General features: G+C 54.2%; 2 protein-coding genes across 6 annotated transcripts in view; one reads left to right on the top strand and one right to left on the bottom strand.

Moving 5' to 3' along the window:
- Window positions 1-11,238, top strand: part of UNKL (unk like zinc finger) — a 38,102-nt gene extending 26,864 nt beyond the window's left edge. For 2 of the 5 annotated variants that reach the window (XM_033101015.1, XM_033101017.1), the window contains exons 11-15: window positions 5,042-5,134; window positions 5,769-5,996; window positions 8,142-8,344; window positions 8,450-8,704; window positions 9,644-11,238. In XM_033101015.1, the coding sequence (XP_032956906.1) occupies window positions 5,042-5,134; window positions 5,769-5,996; window positions 8,142-8,344; window positions 8,450-8,704; window positions 9,644-9,799 (935 nt within the window). In that variant the 3' untranslated portion in view covers window positions 9,800-11,238. The other 3 variants (XM_033101018.1, XM_033101019.1, XM_033101016.1) reach the window with 3 other exon arrangements.
- An 838-nt stretch (window positions 11,239-12,076) lies between these two features.
- Window positions 12,077-18,841, bottom strand: GNPTG (N-acetylglucosamine-1-phosphate transferase subunit gamma). Its single transcript, XM_033101020.1, has 11 exons — window positions 18,747-18,841; window positions 18,582-18,627; window positions 18,443-18,510; window positions 13,638-13,692; window positions 13,489-13,572; window positions 13,302-13,395; window positions 13,113-13,227; window positions 12,957-13,039; window positions 12,738-12,869; window positions 12,569-12,650; window positions 12,077-12,476 (listed from the first exon to the last, which is right to left on the bottom strand). The coding sequence occupies exons 1-11, from the start codon at window positions 18,796-18,798 to the stop codon at window positions 12,379-12,381; spliced, it is 909 nt and encodes a 302-aa protein (XP_032956911.1). The 5' UTR covers window positions 18,799-18,841; the 3' UTR covers window positions 12,077-12,378.
- Between the last annotated feature and the right edge of the window lie 5 nt (window positions 18,842-18,846).

The following is an 18,846-nucleotide window of genomic DNA, read 5'->3' as shown; positions in this document are numbered from 1 at the left end:
AATGCACTGAATCTAAAGAATCTACTTTTAAATCATTCATTCATTCATTTATTTAGAGTAAACTAAAATAAATAGGTGCTGTTTCCAGGCTATTCCGTATTTAACGGATTTAGTGGACTCATGTCAAGGCCACTTGACAGATTTCATTTACTTTGCCTTTCCCTCCATATGGGCAGGTTTCTCATTCAAATAGTGACCGATGAAATGGCAGCCTGCGCAGCTCACTGCCCGGAGTGGCCGGTAGCAAAGGGCGGCGGGAGCCTTGGTTCCCCGCCCCGCGGAGACCCGGCCTGTCTAAGGCTTGCGTCACCGGGGGCGGGGCCAGCGCCTGTCTGAGGCTTGCGTCATCGGGGCGGGGCTTGCTCAAGGCTTGCGTCATCCGTGGGCGGGACCGGCGCGGGGTGGGCGGGGCGCGGGCGGTATTTGAATCGGCGGCGGTGGCGGTGGCGCGGGCCGGTGGCGCGGGGCGGCGGACGGTGAGTCAGCATCCTCAGCCCGGCGCCGTCAGGGTGCGGGTCGTCGTCACGCGACACTGCGGAGCGGGCCGTGCGCCCCCCCGAGGTGCGGTGCGCCAGCCTCCCTCCCCAGGTGTGCCTCGCCTCCCCTCCAGGTGCTCCTCGTGCTGGTCCGTGGTGCCCGCTCCCGGACCAGGTACGCCGGGCGGGGTTCGGTGCCCGGTTTCCTAGGGGCTGCGGAATGAGGTGAATGCAGACGTGCCCTCTCGAGAAGCCCGCTCTGCAGAGGCGCCTGCGGGTCCCCGGTGGGCGGGCGGCCGCCGCGAGGCTTCTTCATGGAGCCCGCATTCCCGAACGGAGGTGGGTCTTCTTGCTCCCAAGAGAAGACTGTTTCCTGTCGCGTCCCGTTACGAATCGCCGCCTGCACTGTCGGAAACTCCCCCGTGGGTGAGCCAGGTGCTCCACCGTCCTGTAGGGGGGGGAGGACTGCCGGATCGGGTGGGTGCGGGGAGCGCCCCCGGCCTCCGGGTCCCCCGGTCAGGCCTTAAATTCCGCGCGGTGTGCGTTGTCCCCGTGTGTCCCTGACCCTGCAGGACCGCGGCGCCTCTTGAATGTGCTGTGTCACGTCAGCAACGGGGCTTTGCCAGGGCCATTACTCAGCAGCTTTCAGCTAATTTCTCATTAACATGTGGGCGGCTCCTGGTAATTTGGTTAGGCCGGTCTGGGTCAGATGGCACAGTCTGGGTTCATCTGGGTTTTGAGTGTGCAAGCCCTTTTAAAAGTCCGTTTTTCTTTCAAGAGAGTATCTGGGGAGACCGTGGTCTGATCTGGGGAAACAGCAAGGTGTGACAGAGCAAGACAAGTGCTGCTGGTGCGAAAATGGGCCAGGACACATCCTGAGAGCAGCTGCCTCCGCCTTGTATGCTGAACTCAGGCTGTAGTTTGTCGCGTGAGGGTTGGCCCCTCTCGTGCCACCTTTGCACTTGAGTGCTGAGTCATGGGGTGGGGGCTAAATGACTTCCAGGTGTGAACAGGCGGCGTGCAGTCCAGTTTGCTTCCCCCACCCATCCATTTCCCCCATCATTTAGTTGCGCCTTTGTATTGACAAAGTGCGTCTGGAAACCTGCTAGCTTTGAAGCTCACCATCCCTCGCCTGATTCCAGAGCTGCAGGTGCTGAGGGCTGAGTCCAGGTTGTCAGGCCTGACCAGCCAGCACAGCGTGGACAGGGGTTTGGGACCGCAGGCTGGGCAGATGTACCAGATCAGCTCATGAAGGGTGGCTTTGGGCCTCCATTTTTTTGGCCACAGCACAGGGAGCCTGGGGGGGGCAGGGCAGATGTGTGGGCCCCTGGGTCTGTGGGAGGTTCCCATTCAGGCACCAGAGTACAGCCTGGAGGGGAGAGGTCGGGTGAGGGTTGTCCCCAGGTGGTCCCCATTGTTGGGGGTTGAATTATGTCCCCCCAAAAACTTCTCAGTCCTACCCTTCTGCCCACGACCTGGGAACATGACCTTATTTGGAAACCATCTTTGCAGATTTAATCAAGGTAAAATGAGGTCGTTAGCCTGGGCCCTCATCCATGATGACTAGTGTCCTTATAAGAAGGAGGATTTGGACGCAGACACGGATAGACAGCCATGTGACAGTGGAGGCAGAGATGAGGTGATGTATCCACGAGCCAAGGAAAGCCAGGGCTGCCAGCAATGCCTGACGCTGGTAGAGCCTCCCAGGGCCTCCAGAGGGATAGGGCCCACGCACCTTGATCCCAGCTTCTGGCTCCAGCACCGGGAGAGTGGATTTGTGGTGTTTGAAGCTGCCTGGCTTGTGGGGCTTGGTTTAGCGACCCCCGGACACCAAGGCCCCTGTGTTCCTGGATGTTAGGAAGACGCCGTCTGTGGAGCCAAGGAACTTGATGCAAAGAGGGACTTGAGTAGCACAGCCGACGGGGAGGACACCCACAGAGGGAGCCCCCAGGAAGGAAAGGGGGCCTGTGCAGGCCCCAAGGGCTCCCTGAGGGTCTTTCTTGTCATGACTGGCGTCAGGTGTGGTGTCAGGTGCATCAGGGCACCTGTCAAAGGAGCTGGTCCAGCTGCAGGCGCCCCCTGGCAGCATCTCTTTGCCACCATTGTCAGAGAGGCCAACGAACTGTGAGGAATGTTCCTTGTCTTCTCAGGGACTGAAGAGCTTGGGGTGCTGCCAGCCTGGGGCCTGCTGTCTGCTCCCCCTACAGACGTGCTCGCAGGGCCAGTGTCAGACTCAGCACCTTTCCGCCTCACACTCCAGAGCAACGAGATGGAGTCTGGGGGCTGGGGCGGGGGCAGGGCCAGGCCCCTTGTCTGGGGAGGGGGGCGGTGGGGACCCCTGAGAGTTCACCACCTTCCCAGATAAGACCTCCGAAGTCCTTAGTACGTGCACGTGAATACTTTCTCCTTGGTAGTGGGCGGGGCCCCAGTGCCCCCCACACAGTGCTCCTGGTGACAGGTGACTGGGTGGGGAGGACGGTTTTCTCCAGGTGACTTGGCCGCCTGACCTCGGTGCTCCAGGGTTGGAGGCCCTCAGAATCTCCCTCTCCCCCCCCCCCCGCCCGCACCCTCTGGCTGATGGAGCGTGGTCCTCACTCCGTGCTCCCGGCTGTGGTTCCCGAGCAGGGCCAGGTCAGGGTCACGTCCACAGGCAGCAGCGACGAAACAGGGAGACAGACTCAGGCCCTGGACCTCACCAGGCAGTGCTGCTTCCTCGTGTCCCGGTCGCAAGGCCCCCCGACCTCTGCCTTCCTGCATGCACGACGGGCCTCGCACCACAGAGGCCAGAGCCGCTGGCTCACAGATGTACGAGCCTGAGCACCCAGCGGGAGCGAGCAGCCCTCCCCATGGTCAGCTCACGCAGTGCCCCCCCGGCTGAGCGGGGAAGGGACAGCGTGGCCGGGGGCGCCCGTCGGGGTTGGACCCCAAGTCTGCTGTCCATGGGCCTGCGAGCCGTGTGCTGGGGGCTTCCATTCTTTGGAAGTCATGCATCTCTTGTCCCACATTTCCTGCTGATGACGGTGTATGTGTCTCGTTTAAAAAGGCAGCAGCTGCTCCCCGGAGCAGACGGGCTCCTCTGGTCCTTGAGCCACACTTCTGTCACCTTCCCTGGCTTAGCCTTCGCTCGCCTCTTGGATTTGAATGCAGTCATTTGAAACAACCCCAGCCCGGCCGCCCTTCCTGCTGCCTGGTTCCTGCTGCCTCCGAGCGTGACCCTTTGCAAGGGACATGGTTGTCCCTCTGACGCAGCCAGGAGTTTGGGCTGAGCCAAGGGTGTGGGACGTGGTCCGAGCCGGGCAGTGGCTCCTCTCATCAGGCAGCTCTGACTCGGTGTTGCTTGTCGGACGTGATGCAGGGGATTCTCTGACACTTGGCAGCAGGCACTGGGGGCGGGGCAGAGGCAGGAGGCTCCAGAAGCCCAGCTCGCTGACCCAGAGCTGCGGATCTGACCAGGGTCTCTGTGGTGCGTCCGCTGGGCTGTGAAGATGTGTCTGACCAACTGGCTGGGGTCACGGTGACTTTGTGGCCCCTTGAAATGGGACCTGGTGCATTTGAACAGATGTCATGGGGACCGAGGGGGCCACAGCTAGCCAGGGGGACAGGACTCGGCCATACAGGAGAGGCTCACCGGCTTCCGGGTGGGGGTAGTGGCAGGGCGAGGGTGGGCCCCTAGAAGTGGGAGGAGGGGAGAAGGGTGCTGACTGGCAGAACTCCTGTGCGCTGCGCCTTCAGTGCCACCAAGGTCACCTGACTGTGGGTTGGGAATGCGGCACTGGCCCACGGGGAGTGTCCCAGGAGCTCCTGCAGCCCCTCTCCTGGCCATTTCCCAAGGGTCCTCCAGCCACACCTTCCCTGAGCGGATCCTGTGTGGCCGTGGGAACTTACAAGGTGGGGTCTGGCTTTGGGGGCTGGCCAGCTTGACCTCAGCCACCCCGAGACTGCTGCCTGCTCTGTGCTGGTCGGTGGCCCCCCTGCAGGAGACGGTTTCTGAGGAAAGCTTTGGGAGGTCGGGGGTCAGCTCCAAGGGGCCCTGTGTTGTTCTGTTCTCCTCTTCCTTTAACAGACGTCTGTGGGTCACACGGGTCCCCGGTGGAACAGGATGGAAATGGAACCCTGCTGAGTGCTAGGTGGGGGGAGGGTGGTGGAACAAGATGCGGGTGTCCCTGCTGTGGCCCCAGTCGTGGAGGTCAGCCGTCCCCATGTCGTCATTCAGCACGAGTGTGACCTCACACTGTTTGTTCTGTGAGCTGCTTTCCCATGGACGGCGCCGGGAAGATTTTTTTTTTTTTCCTAGTCAAGTATGTTTATTTGGTTAAATGTCACCCAGTGATTAGAAACCTAAACGTAAGAGAAGCAGACGTCAGTTGGACAAGGCCATGCTGCAGGGCCTACACGTGGGCTGTTCTGGGGGAGGAGAGCGCGAGTCTGACTGGGAAATGGACAGGGGGTGCGTTCCCAGCCTCTAGCTCTGAGGCCAGGGGTCCCCGCCTCCCTGGAGAGCTGGGCCTTCTCCCCACGGCAGCTCTGCGTGTTTCCCAGCGGTAACTCAGTGTCTCGTTGGACAGGTTCTGCCTTAGATCTCCATCTTAGTGATGTAAGCCTCACCCCCCTGGATAAGGAGCTGGACGAACAGGACGGCAGTGACCTGGGACCTACAGGTAAGAACGTGGCACCTGGCACTCTTGTCAGGGCGGCCGGGGCAGCTGGGCTTTTCCTTGCAAGAACCCTTAAGTGGTTCTAGGTTGGGAGGGGTCCCACCTCCCCCCACTCAGGCCTCTGCAGCCTGGGCAGGGTCAGCCTCCCACCTCGTCCTTCTGAGCAAAGCAACCCCTGCAGAAACGGGGTGGGAGCCTGGGCGGGGTAGGGGACGGGGCGAGCTGGCCTTCATGGCTGTCTGCGATGCTCTCACCGCTGCACTGGCATAAAGACATTTTCTTTGTTGTAAAAGTTCATCTTTTTCTTCTGATGTTAAAAGAAATTAAACCATTTCTTGGGGGCGGGGGCTACTAAAAGTACGAGGACCACCATGCCAGTGGGGAGGTAGGTGAGCAGGCCTGGGAGGGGGCTGGCCTTTGCGGGACCCCCAAACTCCTTGCCCTGTGCATCCAGTGCTTGTCTGAGCGGTGAGGGCTGTGGTCACATCTACACCTTCACATGGTGGCCCCCAGGACGCCCCCACTGTGTGTCCTCTGCCCTGGCTGCTCCCCCCCCACCCCCCAGCAGTGCTGCAGTGTTTCTGGGGCACAGGGTGACCGCCTTCTCTCTCTAACTCGGGCCCTCCGCTCCACGCAGGTCAGAGGCTGCCGGGGGGCTCGGCGCCCGTCACCATCCCCGGCTGCCTGGCCCGCTCTCCGTCCCTGCACTCCTCGTCTTCCCTCTCCACCTCCCCACTCAGCTCGCTCTCCCAGTCCCTGTCGGGACCCCTGGTCTCCTCGGCCATGACGCCCCCCCAGCAGCCACCGCCCCTCAAGTCGGAGCCCAGGGTGCTGGGCTCCTCGGCCTCGTCCTACAACTCCCTAGGTGAGCCGGGCTTCGTGGGGCGGGCCACGCCACGCTGATGGTTGGGAGTTGAATAATCCAAGGCGCTGGTCGCTGTTCCTACGCGGTTGCTTCCCCGCCCAGGGCTCCCCCACGCTGCCCCGCACACGCCCCTCGGCACGAGCCTTGGGACCACCCCACGTCCACGTCGCTGCTGGTTTGCCCGACGTGCCCTGGGTCCTGGACAAGCGTTTGCATGTCACCCTTGACTGGGTGTCATTGTGCCCAGGAAGTTGAGACACGGTCGTGACAACATGGTGGCCCGATCTGTCTTGCTCCCTCTCATGGGCAGTGGACTTTCTGGGGCTGCCCAGGTGCAGTGTCGCCAGAGACCCGACACTGGAGCAGATGGATTTGCAGAAATAGGAAACAGTGCCATTTCTTTCTTTCTTTTTTTTTTTTAAAGTTTATTGGGGTGACAATGGTTAGTAAAGTTACATAGTACCATTTCTTGTTTTACGTTCTTTCACTGAAAAATGTTCTTTTATATCATCTGTTCGACTTAAAAACAATTCGTATTTTAAGTGTCCGTTGTAATTCCTAATTCCGTGATGATCATGAGCCTCATCGCGACTTTTCGGTCAGTGACGAACCACATACAACGATGGTGGTCCTGTAAGGTTCTAATGGAGCTGAAGTCCTGTAAGAAATGGAAAGATACGTGGCTCGGGAGGGATTGTTTTCTCTGATGGGAGCAGTACCTGTGGAGCTTGGCAGTAGGGCCCCTCTCACAGCACCCCAATTTTGAGTGCACAGATGACACCCCAGTCAGTTAGCACAGAGGAGCCTGTCCCCCAGTGCTACATGTTTAGGGGGCCCTCACGCCCTCCCAGGTCTAGCCTGATGGCCTTCAGAGTACAGTGCTGTCAGTTCTTGGCGAAGTACCTAAGTTCCTGTACAAGGACTCAAGTCCACAGGAGCGACCTTGACAAGCATTAAGGGCCACCACCACTTCAGTAAAAGCTCTCTGTGGCAGTATGGGGCCAGCCTGTCCCTGTATTTGGCAATATTTTCAGGTTGTCATGATGTAACGCACAGACAAGTTTTATTTCTTCCATCAATTCAATGCCAGCGAGAGCCTTTTGTACCCGATGGATCAATGGAACCAAAAACAAACTTCCACAGTCAAAATATGGAGTCTTCAGTTCCACGCCCTCTCTATGTTAAGCACCCTTTTTTTTTTTTTTATGAATACCACAAAGTCCCTTAGTCTGACAGCTGCTCCAACATGTAGTAGCCAAACCACACTGCCGTGAAAGTCCTCTGTGCCTTTCTATCTGTCCATCTCGATTTCTTGTTCCTACTGACCCTCAGGCCACCTTTCCCTCCCTCCTGACAGTCTGGTGATCTGAGTGTTAGCCAGCCAGTGTCTTCTTGATATTTCCAATCAGTCCAGCCCACATCCCTGTTCACGGACAGCTTCCGTGTTCTGTTTCTGGCGCTGTTAGAAGGAAGCCAGGGGAGGCTTTGGGACAGTACTTACGAAGCCTGGAGCCGCGTTGTCCTGTCCTAGGCCTTCATGTTCACTCACTGTCCCCCCAAGCAGCGTGCAGTCCTGCAGGCGCCATTCATGGTACGTGCCCTCGACAGGTGAACCATTTTTTAAATCTTTTATAGTGTTTATACTGCACCTTTTCTATGTTCAGATAGACAAACACTTACCATTGTGTTGCAACTTGCCTGTACAGTAATGTGCTGTACAGGTTTGTAAGCCTAAGAGCAACCAGCTGCACCATGGAGCCTGAGTGTGTAGTAGGCTACACCATCTAGGTTTGTTAAGCACACTCTGTGTTTGCACAATGACGAAATTGTCTCCTGGTGCATTTCTCAAAGTATCCCCCGTTGTTAAGTGACACGTGACTGTATCAACAGGTGTCACCTAATTAAACAAAAGCTCTTTGGGGGCCTCAGGGTGCCACAGGTGTAAAGGGTTCTTGGGACCAGTGTTTGAGAACCGCTGCGTCAGACGGTGCAGTCACAGAAACTTTGACTTTATTTCCTTTTCTATTTAACCCCCACAGGTGGCTGGAAGGGGGCCTGGGTCAGTGGAGCCGAGAGGTCGCAGCGCCCGCTTAGGAGACTCTCCCCATGGCGGGGGCTGACAGCTCCTGTCTCCTTCTCTCTCAGGTTTGAACGGCGTTCCCGGCAGCATCTGGGACTTTGTTTCTGGCAGCTTCTCTCCCAGCCCATCCCCCATTCTGAACGCCGGCCCCGCGTCCTCTGCCAGCGCAAGTCCAAACGGCGCTGAGCTGGCCCGGGTCCGGCGGCAGCTGGACGAAGCCAAGCGGAAGATCAGACAGTGGGAGGAGTCTTGGCAGCAGGTGAAGCAGGTGAGCACTGGGGAGGGGCCGCGACGCCGGCCAGACCGGTGCTCCCCACGTGCGCGCAGGGTGGCCCCGTGCCCACGCCTGCCACTGCAGCCCCCTGCGTTTCAGGCTTGCGACGCGTGGCAGCGGGAGGCCAAGGAGGCCAAGGAACGTGCCCTGGCGGCCGACAGCGCCCGGCAGCTGGCGCTGCAGAAGAAGGAGGAGGTGGAGGCCCAGTTCCGGCAGCTGCAGGAGGAGCTGGAAGGCCGGGGCGTGGCCGCGCTGCCCGGGCTGCAGGGCTGCAGTGACATTGGTGCCATCCCACTGCCCAAACTGCATTCGCTGCAGAGTCAGCTGCGCCTGGATTTGGAGGCGGTGGACGGGGTGAGTCCTGGTTTGGGTTTCCAAGGTCCCAGGTGTCTGTCCCTGGCAGTGTGGGGAGCGGGGGGGATGGTGAAGAGTGGGACCTGGCCTAGTGCTGCTTCTCCCCCATGTGGTCCCTCTCTTGCCCCAACTTCTCAGGTGGCGGCCACGCTCTGCTCCAGGGAGTGTGTCCCTCCTCTCCTGTCAGGCTGGCCCTGCCCTTCCTTTCCAGAAGCTTCCACATTTGCTTCCTACCCTTGCCAGCTGTGCCCTCATGAACAGTGTGGATGCCCCTCTCGCCCCACACAGTTGGAACCGTGATGTATGTCTGGGGCACGTCATTGGGGTCACCCTCGCGGGTCACTGGTCACTTCCTGGCTTGATTTCATTTTCTCTGGTGTAGCTAAAAACCCACTGTCCTCAGACCAGCTAGAAACTCCTTCCACACCAGAGCATTTTGTTAGAGCATCTGGAAGGTTCCATGGCCCTGCCTGTCATCACACTCTCCTCCTTCACTGACCGTGGCCAAGGTCTGGATGCAACCCACGCACCTGATTCCTTCACCTCCCAGGTGCCACCTCCCAGGCTGTGGCTGTTTCCTCATCCAGAGAGCTGGATGTTGAGTCAGGGTCTCACTGAGTCCAAATCTTGGCACCCACTGGCCACCAGCCACAGGTCCTGGGCCTCCATCCTGGCCTGGCCCTTTCCGTGCCAGCGTGGCATCTTGACCTCTCCCTGGGAGCCGGTCTTCCAACCAAGGCTCTTGTGGAGAAGCAGCCGCTCACACCCCATCTTCGTGTTCCTGGGGTGGCCCCTGGCATGGGTGTCCCACCCCAGCCCTGAGCTTTACTGCGGTAGCCAGGGGCCATGGTCTGGGTGTTCTCGCGTCACCTCTGGGCAGGCTGGGGGCTGGTGGTGGGGAGGGGCGTCCTGTGACCCGCCAACCCCTCCTGCCCACAGGTGATCTTCCAGCTCCGAGCGAAGCAGTGCGTGGTATGTGGGGAGCGGGCCCGCGGTGCTGTCCTGCGGCCCTGCCAGCATCGTGTGCTCTGTGAGCCCTGCGCGGCGGGCGCGCCCGAGTGCCCCTACTGTGAGGGCCAGCCCCTCCAGTGGTGACGACGGCCTCACTGCCTGATGCCACCAACATCGGGACCCGGCCCTGAGCTGCAGCCTCGGTGTCCTCGTGTCCTCCTCGCAGACCTCCAAGGCAAACCCATGTGCCCACCGCATGGGGTCTGGGCGGGCACAGTAATGACACGGGGTTTGCGGTCCTGACGCTCCTGTGACCATGTCCTGGGAGTTTGGGTCCCGGCCAAGCACTTTGTAAACCGAAGAATTTAGATGGACGGTCTAAGTTGCTATAAGCTGCTTTCTAGGTTCATGTTTTTTTAATATGCGACAATATGAAGCTTTATATGTGTACTGTGAACTTAAAATATTTCCTATCAGTTTATTGTTGATTCATAGTATGGTAAAGATATTAGATTTCATATTCTGAAATTAGTACTTATGAAATGAGCATTTATCTAGTAGTGAAAAATGCCTAGGATTTTTACAGGTTTCGAATTAAGTGCAAACAAATAGTATTTATAGCAGAGTGATTATTGAAAGACACATTTAGGTGTTTCTGGTTTTAGGAAAGGAACTCTCCCGAAACTCGTGCATGTGCACACTAATTGGAATTTTGTATCCCAACACCGTGAGGCGAGAGAACTCGATCCCGCATCTCTGACCTGTGGCCACTTTTCTAAGTGCCTGTGCCTTGCGGCTCATCCGGTTTTCTCTCTTGAAACTCTAAGACAATTTGATACTAGTGAGAGGTGCAGCCACGTCCCGTGTGTCCGACGGGCAGCGGTGCTCCCCACCTTCCTGGAGCCGGCTGCCGGGCGTCCCAGCTGGCCCCTACACCTGGGACCACCGGGACTCCTGCCCGCGTGGGACAGGCTCACCCAGTGTTGGCATGTTCCAGACTTTAGGGCGACACGTCTAGCCAACACTGTCGCCTGCTCTGTGCATCCAGGTATTATGTCATCTTTGTGACCACAGGTCGAGGACAGGACGTGAACGCTGTGCCGGGGTGACGCCCCGAGGACCTGGCTCTGCTGTGCGTCCCTCGGGCCTCAAGCAGCAGCCTGGCATCAAGGCCGTGGCACAAATACTCCTAAGAATGGGTCTGATCTTAGTGATGACAAGAGTCTTCTCTGGTCTGCAGTGGGTCATTTTTCCTAGAAACCTGGGAAGAAGTAAAATATGTCTGTAGTTTACCCAAACTTTGCTCTCGGCGAAGCAGATCTAGATTGCCGTGAGGAAAATCTTTCCAGAAGCTGCCGCTGGGGGGCGGGAGCAGATACCGGCCCCTCTGGCCTGGAAGTGAACACTGACACGTTTCTACTCGCCTGGGCCTTTGCCAAAGACTTTTAATAGCATTTTTTAAAGTGCAAAGTGACTAGGTAAAAATTTTTATCAGTGACCAATCTAGAATGTATTTACTATATAGTAAGAAGTTTAAACCATTTTTTAACGTTAAGACAAACTGTTAGAAAAGTCATTTTAAAGGTGGATCCATGACATTCCGCAGTTAGCCCGCTACTTACAGCTCACTATTGACTCGGTTTTAGTGAATCTACTTTGTTTTTAATTCTAGTGATGATTTATTAGCTCTTAGAAATTACGTATATTTTGTGCTACTGTTATCACTGTTTAAAATTATTTTTATTAATATTTATGTACTTGTTTTCCATTTCAGGCCTCTGGCCTTTTTTGGGATAACAGGACAGTGTTTATGACTGATATCTAGCCTAGACATTTTCAAATTATAAACAATTAAGAACAATTAAGCTTTAGGTCTATTTATAAGCTACTCTGGTCAGTTCTTTCTGTGGAGTTTGGGGGACTGGAGGTGCCGTGCTCACAGGGGTCCCGCAGCTGGGGCTGAGGGCGTAGCCCCCAAGCACTCGCCCTTCTCAGGTCAAGGACTGGCTCTGAGGATAGGTGTGCCGTGGGCAGACCAAAGAACCACCCCGAGTGGAACTGCCGAGGTGCCCGGGCGCTGTGAGGGCCGCTGTCTGAGGTTCTCCTACCCGGCAGTGACCTGGTCCTCGCAGGCTGCGCGGGGGTCAGGCTCGGCCTCTCCGGTTTCCCCATCCCGTCTGTGGGTGAGGCGGGGGAGTGCTGGGTTGAGCAGCGGAAGCCGTGTGGTGCTCGGTGTCGTCTCTCAGCTCTACCGTCCGTATTAGCGCTGGTATTCTGTCGTCACACCATCATGTCAGTGGTCAGCAGACCTCAACTCAGTGTGGATGCTTTATGTGGATTAATTTATGGACGCTCCCGATCTGGATGTTTGCGTATTTAGATGAAGATGTTATTGGAATGGAATTTTCTTAACCCAGAAGGTAGTATTTATAATGCATAATCATTTACTTGTAGTGAACTGTTTAAAGTTGGTAACACTTGTTTAAATTTTTTTACACTATAGCATTTATGCAATGGTTTACAGAATTCATGGAATTATTTTTATCAGTATGGGAATTAATTAAAACTTTGAATCTTTATTTGCCTGCATCTTTGAGCACAAGCCTGAGAGCTGCTAGCGCGAAGGCACAGAGGCCGCGCGTCCTCTGCCTGTAGTGTCCGTTTCCGGGGCTGCGCGCTTTGCCCCGTGGTCCCGGCCTGGTGTACGACGCCGCAGTCCCAGGTCACAAGGTGTTCCCACGCAATCCTGGGTCACCTCGTAGCTGCTCTGCTGCCCTGTCTATGGGTGTCTTGGAGCCCAAGTGCGCCGAGGTGGAAGTTTCTGCCAAAATACCAGGCGGTGACAGGTCAGGATCGGGCTCCCAGGCAGCAGGTCCCCAGGTGGGCTGGCCCCCGCCCCCAGGCGTGACTTACCTGCAGGCTTGGTGTAGGGGATGCCATGCTGGGTCAGCACACTTTTAAGTCTTTTAATCTCCTTGGACAGTTCTTTATGTGCCTGGAACGGAACGGTTCGAAGGCCAAGTGAGGCCCCTTGGCGGAGGCTGTCTGTCTCCAGAGAGCCCACCCCCACGCCACCCTGTACCTTATTGCAGCTCTCCAGGGTCTCAAACACCAGGCTCTGGGCACCGCCTCCCTGCTGTGCAGACTCACTTTCTTCGGGGGCCTTCAAGTAGCCAGCGTCCTCAAAAAGTGCCCTGAGCAACTTCTCGTAGCCCTGCAAGCCGAGGAAGAGGAGGGGACTCCCGGGTCCTGGCTGTGCTGCCCCCGCCACGCCACGGGGGCACCTCCCTCAGCACCTCACCTGGGACGTGATCAGCTCATCGGCCAGGTCCTGCTCCACCTGGTCCCACCTCTGCTGCAGGGCTGCGGGCAGGGCTGGGTACACTGAGACCCGAGAGAAACCGGCCTCAGCAGAGCCCCTCCCGCGCCCCACCCCCGCGGGCCCCCAGCAGCCTACCTAACAAGGAGTGGGGGTGGCAGACGAGGGGCGTCTCGAACGTCAGCGCGTAGACACAGGTGCTTGGCTCCGACACGTGAGCCAGTCGGTTGCTTTTCCCACAGGTAAGCTCCACCTGGGCGGGAAACCCTGGTTGGCTGGCGGGTGGGTGGGGGAAGCCAGGGGCCCGGCCCTCGCCACACAGCCCACCTTGCTCTGCCGGCTGCGCGAGCGGCAGGAGTCACCGTCCCTCATCCACATGCCCCTGAAGGTATTGTTGGCGATTTCCCACTCGTGCCAGATGCTGGAGAGGAGCAGAGCATGAGGCTGGGTTGGGGGCGCCCCCTCCCACCCCCCCACGTAGCCCGCAGCCATCGCCCATCCCGCCCCAGCTCACCCGAGGATCCCGCTGTAAGCATTCCAGCGGAAGGTCTGCTCGTGCTGGGTCACGTTGTGGAACGGGCAGAACTCGTACTTATACCTGGGGGGACAGCCACCGTCAGGGGTGTCCCAGCCGCCAGCCCTGCCACCTCTGCCCTCACTCACGTGGACTCCACCAGGCTGAAGCACTTGCCAGAAAGTCGGGAGAGGTGCGCAGGCCCTGGAAGGGGAGAATGTGACACTGAATCCAGTGCAAGAGCAGATGTGCGGAAACGCAGACCAGGCAGAAAAAAACGGACACCCCACAAAACGGGCCATTTGGGGGAAAAAGTTGGTTTAAACTTTAAAAATGGAGCCCGAACTTGGGTGATGTCGGCAAAACCTCAGACTAGGAGGCTCCAAGCTCGTTTCCCTGTGAAACATTGAAAGAGAAACCAGATACTGGCTGGACTACCGTTAGAGGAGTTCTGGAAAGCAGGTTTACAGCAATCATGGGGACCCCAAGAACAAGGGCACCTTCTTCACGGTGGCAGCTCAAGTTTTGTGTCTTATTCTCTTGTCCTGTGTCACCGCCCCCCAGCACGGTCATGGGAACAGTACGACCTTATCTGCAACCTGGCTGGCGGCTGCCAGAGGACTGGTCACCTCAGGTGGGAAAAGGGGGCCTAGAGCCTTAGAAGTTTGGGGCAAGAGATTCTGGGTGGATGCACAACAGACCGTGTACAGCCCTGGGGAGAAGCTGGGGTGAGACTCTAGGAAATAAAGACACAGAGCCAGTATGCAAACACTGGCAGAGGTATCTGTTCTTTCAAAGGCCCACTTTTCAATAAAAAATTGCAAGGCATACAAAGAAATAGGAAAACATGGCCTAGTCAAAGGGAAAAACTGATAAAGCCATCCCGGGAGAAGCCCAGACACTGGACTTAGTATTTTAAATATGCTCCAAGAACTAAAAGAAAACACAAAGAACTAAAGGGGATCAGGAAAATGATATGTGATCAAAGAGATTATAGAAAGGAACCCCCAAAATTCTGGAGTGAAAAATACAACTGAAATGACAAATCACACAAGAGGTTCGACAGCAGATTTGAGCAGACAGATGAAATCAGTGAACAGAGCCTAAGGGACCTGTAGGACATGGGAGCACCCAAAGGAGAAGAGAGAAAGGGGCAGAGAGATTGTTGGAGAAAATGATTGTCAGAACTTCTCTCTTTGATACAAATCCAAGAAGCTCCCAGTATGAGGAACTCGGCGAGACTCATACCAAGACATGTGCCAGAAACCAAGGCTTGAAAGCAGCAAGTAACTCAGCCAATTTCTCTGCAGAAACCTTGGATGCCAGAAAGCAGTGGGATGAAAGAAAAAAACTGTCAACAGAGGAGTCTACATCCAGAAAAAATACCCTCCAAAAAACGAAGTAAAGAAAAGCTGAGGGAGTGCATTGTAAACAGACCTGCCCAAAAGAAAGGCTGAAGGGAGCCCCCCAAGTTGAAAGGACTAAAGGTAAATACATGTGCCAATTGCAAAGCCAGTATTGTAATCTTGATTTGTAAATACACAGAATTTAAAAGATGCATCGTGAAAAATTATAAATCTGTGTTAGCGGGTGCACAATGTTTAAAGAGGTAATTTGTGAAAACAAAGGTGGGGAAATTGAAGTTAAGATGGTATAAATTCAAATTAGACTTGAATAACTTTAGGATGTTACGTAATCCCCATGGTAACCACTGAGAAAACAGCTATACGTAGAATACACACAAAAGGGAATGAAAAGGAAATCAAACATGTCACCTAGGAAAAGTCAACAAACACGGAGGAAATGAGGGACAAAAAAGCTACAAGACAAACTTTTGCCATTTTATTTGTTTCCTCTAAGTCCTTCCTTATCAATACAGGCATAGCTCATTATATTGCAATGTACTGTACTTTACAGATTTTTTTTCATCAACATCGAGGCAAGACCCTCTACCAACAAAAAGATTACGACTCACTGAAGGCTCAGAGGATGGTTATCAAGTTTTAGCAATAATGTATTTTTTTTTTAAGTTCTATTTATTTGTGTTTCTCCAGGACCCATCAGCTCCAGGTCAAGTAGTAGTTTCAATCTAGTTGTGGAGGGCGCAGCTCACAGTGGCCCATGTGGGGATCGAACCGCAACCTTGCTGAAAAAGAGCACGGCGCGCTAACCGCCCCCAATAATGTATTTTTTAACTACAGAAGGTCACCACAGGGCATTCGCGGCTACATTGCCTGGAAGCTTTTGCCTCTGAACAAAGGGAGCGAGCAGGAATAACAGGGCACCTGGCCTCCTTCCAGAGCTCAGGACCACAGGCGCCCCAAGCTGAAAGGCATGTAAAGGTAAATACGGTGCCCAAGGCACGAGCAGTGCCTGCCTGGCTCCAACTAGCTTCTCAAAATTACCTGGCACGTAAAGCCTACACAAGGGTCACTTCTTTAGTGACCACTTTATGTACAACAAACAAAAGAGAGCCTGTAGAGCGAAGACTGGGGAGCTGAGCGAGCTCTCCAGGGACGGCAGGAATTCGCTGGGGTCAGAGGTGCCTCTGAGCGCCAGTGTTTACATCCCCTCTGTCGCCGCAGGGTGGGCAGGGTCTCCATCCAGGTGCTCTGGCCTACCTGCGAGGTTGCTACAGCGCATTCTAGACACACTGCCCAAGCCCCTTTTGGCCTGAACAAAGGGAACAAACAGAATCCATAGAGCATTTCTTACGCACACCTGGGCTCTCTATCTGAAGCCACTCTGGCTAAGGAGGCCAGTGCCCCAGACAAACACCCGCTCAGCTTTGGCTGGCCTGCCAAAATCACCTGGCGCACACAGCCTACACAGAGCTGAGCTGCGCCCTCCACAGCTAGACTGAAGGACAACGACTTGGAGCTGATGGGCCCTGGAGAAACGCACTGTCCCCCAATATTCCTCAATAAAATTAAAAAAAAAATTTTTTTGAAATTGAATAACCGAACTTTAAAAAATAATAATAAAAATAAATAAATGTAAATGGATTAGATGCTCCAAAAAAAATAAAAGACACATGGTAGCTGAATGGATTATAAAACGTGACTCATCTATATGCTGCTTACAAGTGACTCACCACAAATTGAAAGACAGAGTAAAAGGGAAGGGATGGAAAAAGATACTCCATGCATACAGAAACGAAAAGAAAGCTGGGTAAGCAATACTCACATCAGACAAAATACACTTTAAAAAAAAAAAAGTAAAAAAAAGACAAAGAAAAACAACACTACATCATTATAAAAGGATCAATCCAGAAAGAGAATATAGCATCAAAAATATCTACACATCCAACATAGTAGCACCTAAATATATAAAGCAATTATTAATGGACATAAAGGAAAAATCCCACAGTAATACAGTAACAGTAGGGGATATTAATATCCCACTCATATTAATGGATAGATTGTGCAGACAGAAAATTAATAAGGAAATGTGTCACCAGATCAACTTAGACATTAAATAGAACACTTCATCCAAAAACTGCAGAACACACACTTCTTTCAAGATTCCATAGTAAGCTACAAAACAAACCTCAATAAATTCAAGAAGACTGATGTCATTTCAAGCATCTTTTCTGTCCACAATGCCATGAAACCAGAAATCAACTACAGGAATAAAACTGGAAAAAACACAAACACATACTAGTAAACTAAACAACATACTAGTAAATGAAAATGAAAACACTTTTCAAAATTTATGGGGTGCAACAAAAACAGTTTAAGAAGGAAGTTGGTAGCTATACAGGTCTACCTCAAGAAAAATCACAAATAAGCAATCCAACTCTACATGTAAAGGGAAAAAAATAATAAAAACCCAAAGTAAACAGAAGAAAGGAAATAACTAAGATCAGAGTGGAAATGTCTAAAAAACAATTTTTAAAAATCAGTAAAAGAGCTAGTCCTTTGAAAAGATAAAAATAGACAAACCTTTAGTCAAACGATGTCATCAAGATTAAAGCCCAAAGAAAATCATAAATGAAAGAGAAGTTAACAACCAACACCAGGAATATTACAAAGAATTGTTAAAGAATACTGCAAACAATTCTATGCCAACAAATTCAACAATCCAGAAGAAATGACTAAATTTCTAGAAGTATATAACCTTCCAAGATGGAACCAGAAAGAAATACAAAATCTAAACAGACCAATTATAGAAATTGAAGCAGTATCAAAAAACTCCCAACAAATAAAAATCCAGGACCAGATGACTTCACAGGTGAATTCTACCAAACATCCAAAGAATCAATACCTATCCTTCTTAAACTATTTCAAAACACTGAAGAGGAAAGAACCCTTACAAACTCGTTCTACGGAGCCAGCATTAATTACCCTGATACCCAAACCAGACAGAGACATTATAAAAAAAGAAAATTACAGGCCAAGATCCTTAATGAACACAGATGTAAAAATTCTCAAGTTACTAGCAAACCAGACTCAATATATTAGAAGGATTATACACCATGACCAAGTGGGGCTCATCTCAGGGATGGAATGATGCTTCAACATCCCCAAATCAAACAACGTGGTAAATGACATGAACAAAATAAGGCATAAAAACCGTATGATCATTTCAATAAACGTAAAAACAATAAAAGTACATAAACCCGTCTGGAAGGACAGATACCAAACTCGGAACAGAAGTCGCTTCTAGAGAAGGAAGTAAAAGACTAAGTCCAGGGGCGACTATTCAACTTGGTACAAGAACGTTCGGGAATCTAACGGCGCAAAAAAAATTTTTTTAAAAGGCTGCAAAAAGAATGCATAAGCCTCCAGGCCCTAACTTCCAGGGCCCCTCATCCGAGGCCGTCCTTTCCTTCCCGGCCTCCCTCGAGCAGGCTCCCGAGCGCTGACCGGGTCCCCCCGGGTCGGGACTCCAGGACAGCTCCCCGTTCCCTCTCTGGTCGCCACCACGTCCGCGACCAGGGTCTCGCACTCACCAGACACGGGTGAAGGATCCCTCTTGGGCTGCAGGCGACTGGTCTGGGGCAGGAAGGGGTTGTTGAGCCTGCGGGAAGCGGTAGGGTCAGAGGGGAGCGGGGCCGGGGCCGCCCCGCCGCACCCCGCGAGGCTGCTCACCCGAACGTGTTGGGCTCCTCCACCACCTTCATCTTGGACGCCGGCCCTACGGGGAACGGGGCAGTGAGGAGGCGGGCGGGCGGGCCGGCAGCCGGGGCAGGGGCGCGGGGACGGGTCGGGAGGGGGCCCGGGGTCGCGGGGGGCGCAGGAGGCGCGAACACTAACCGCGCGCGGCGAGCCCGAACAGCAGCAAAAACCGCGCCAGCCTCGCAGCCATCGCGCAGCCAGCGCGGTCACGTGAGCGCCGCCCGGTCACGTGAGTGTC

The sequence above is a fragment of the Rhinolophus ferrumequinum genome (assembly GCF_004115265.2).
Source record: "Rhinolophus ferrumequinum isolate MPI-CBG mRhiFer1 chromosome 15 unlocalized genomic scaffold, mRhiFer1_v1.p scaffold_54_arrow_ctg1_1, whole genome shotgun sequence".
Lineage (NCBI taxonomy): Eukaryota > Metazoa > Chordata > Mammalia > Chiroptera > Rhinolophidae > Rhinolophus > Rhinolophus ferrumequinum.
This window is presented reverse-complemented; position numbering and strand designations above follow the sequence as displayed.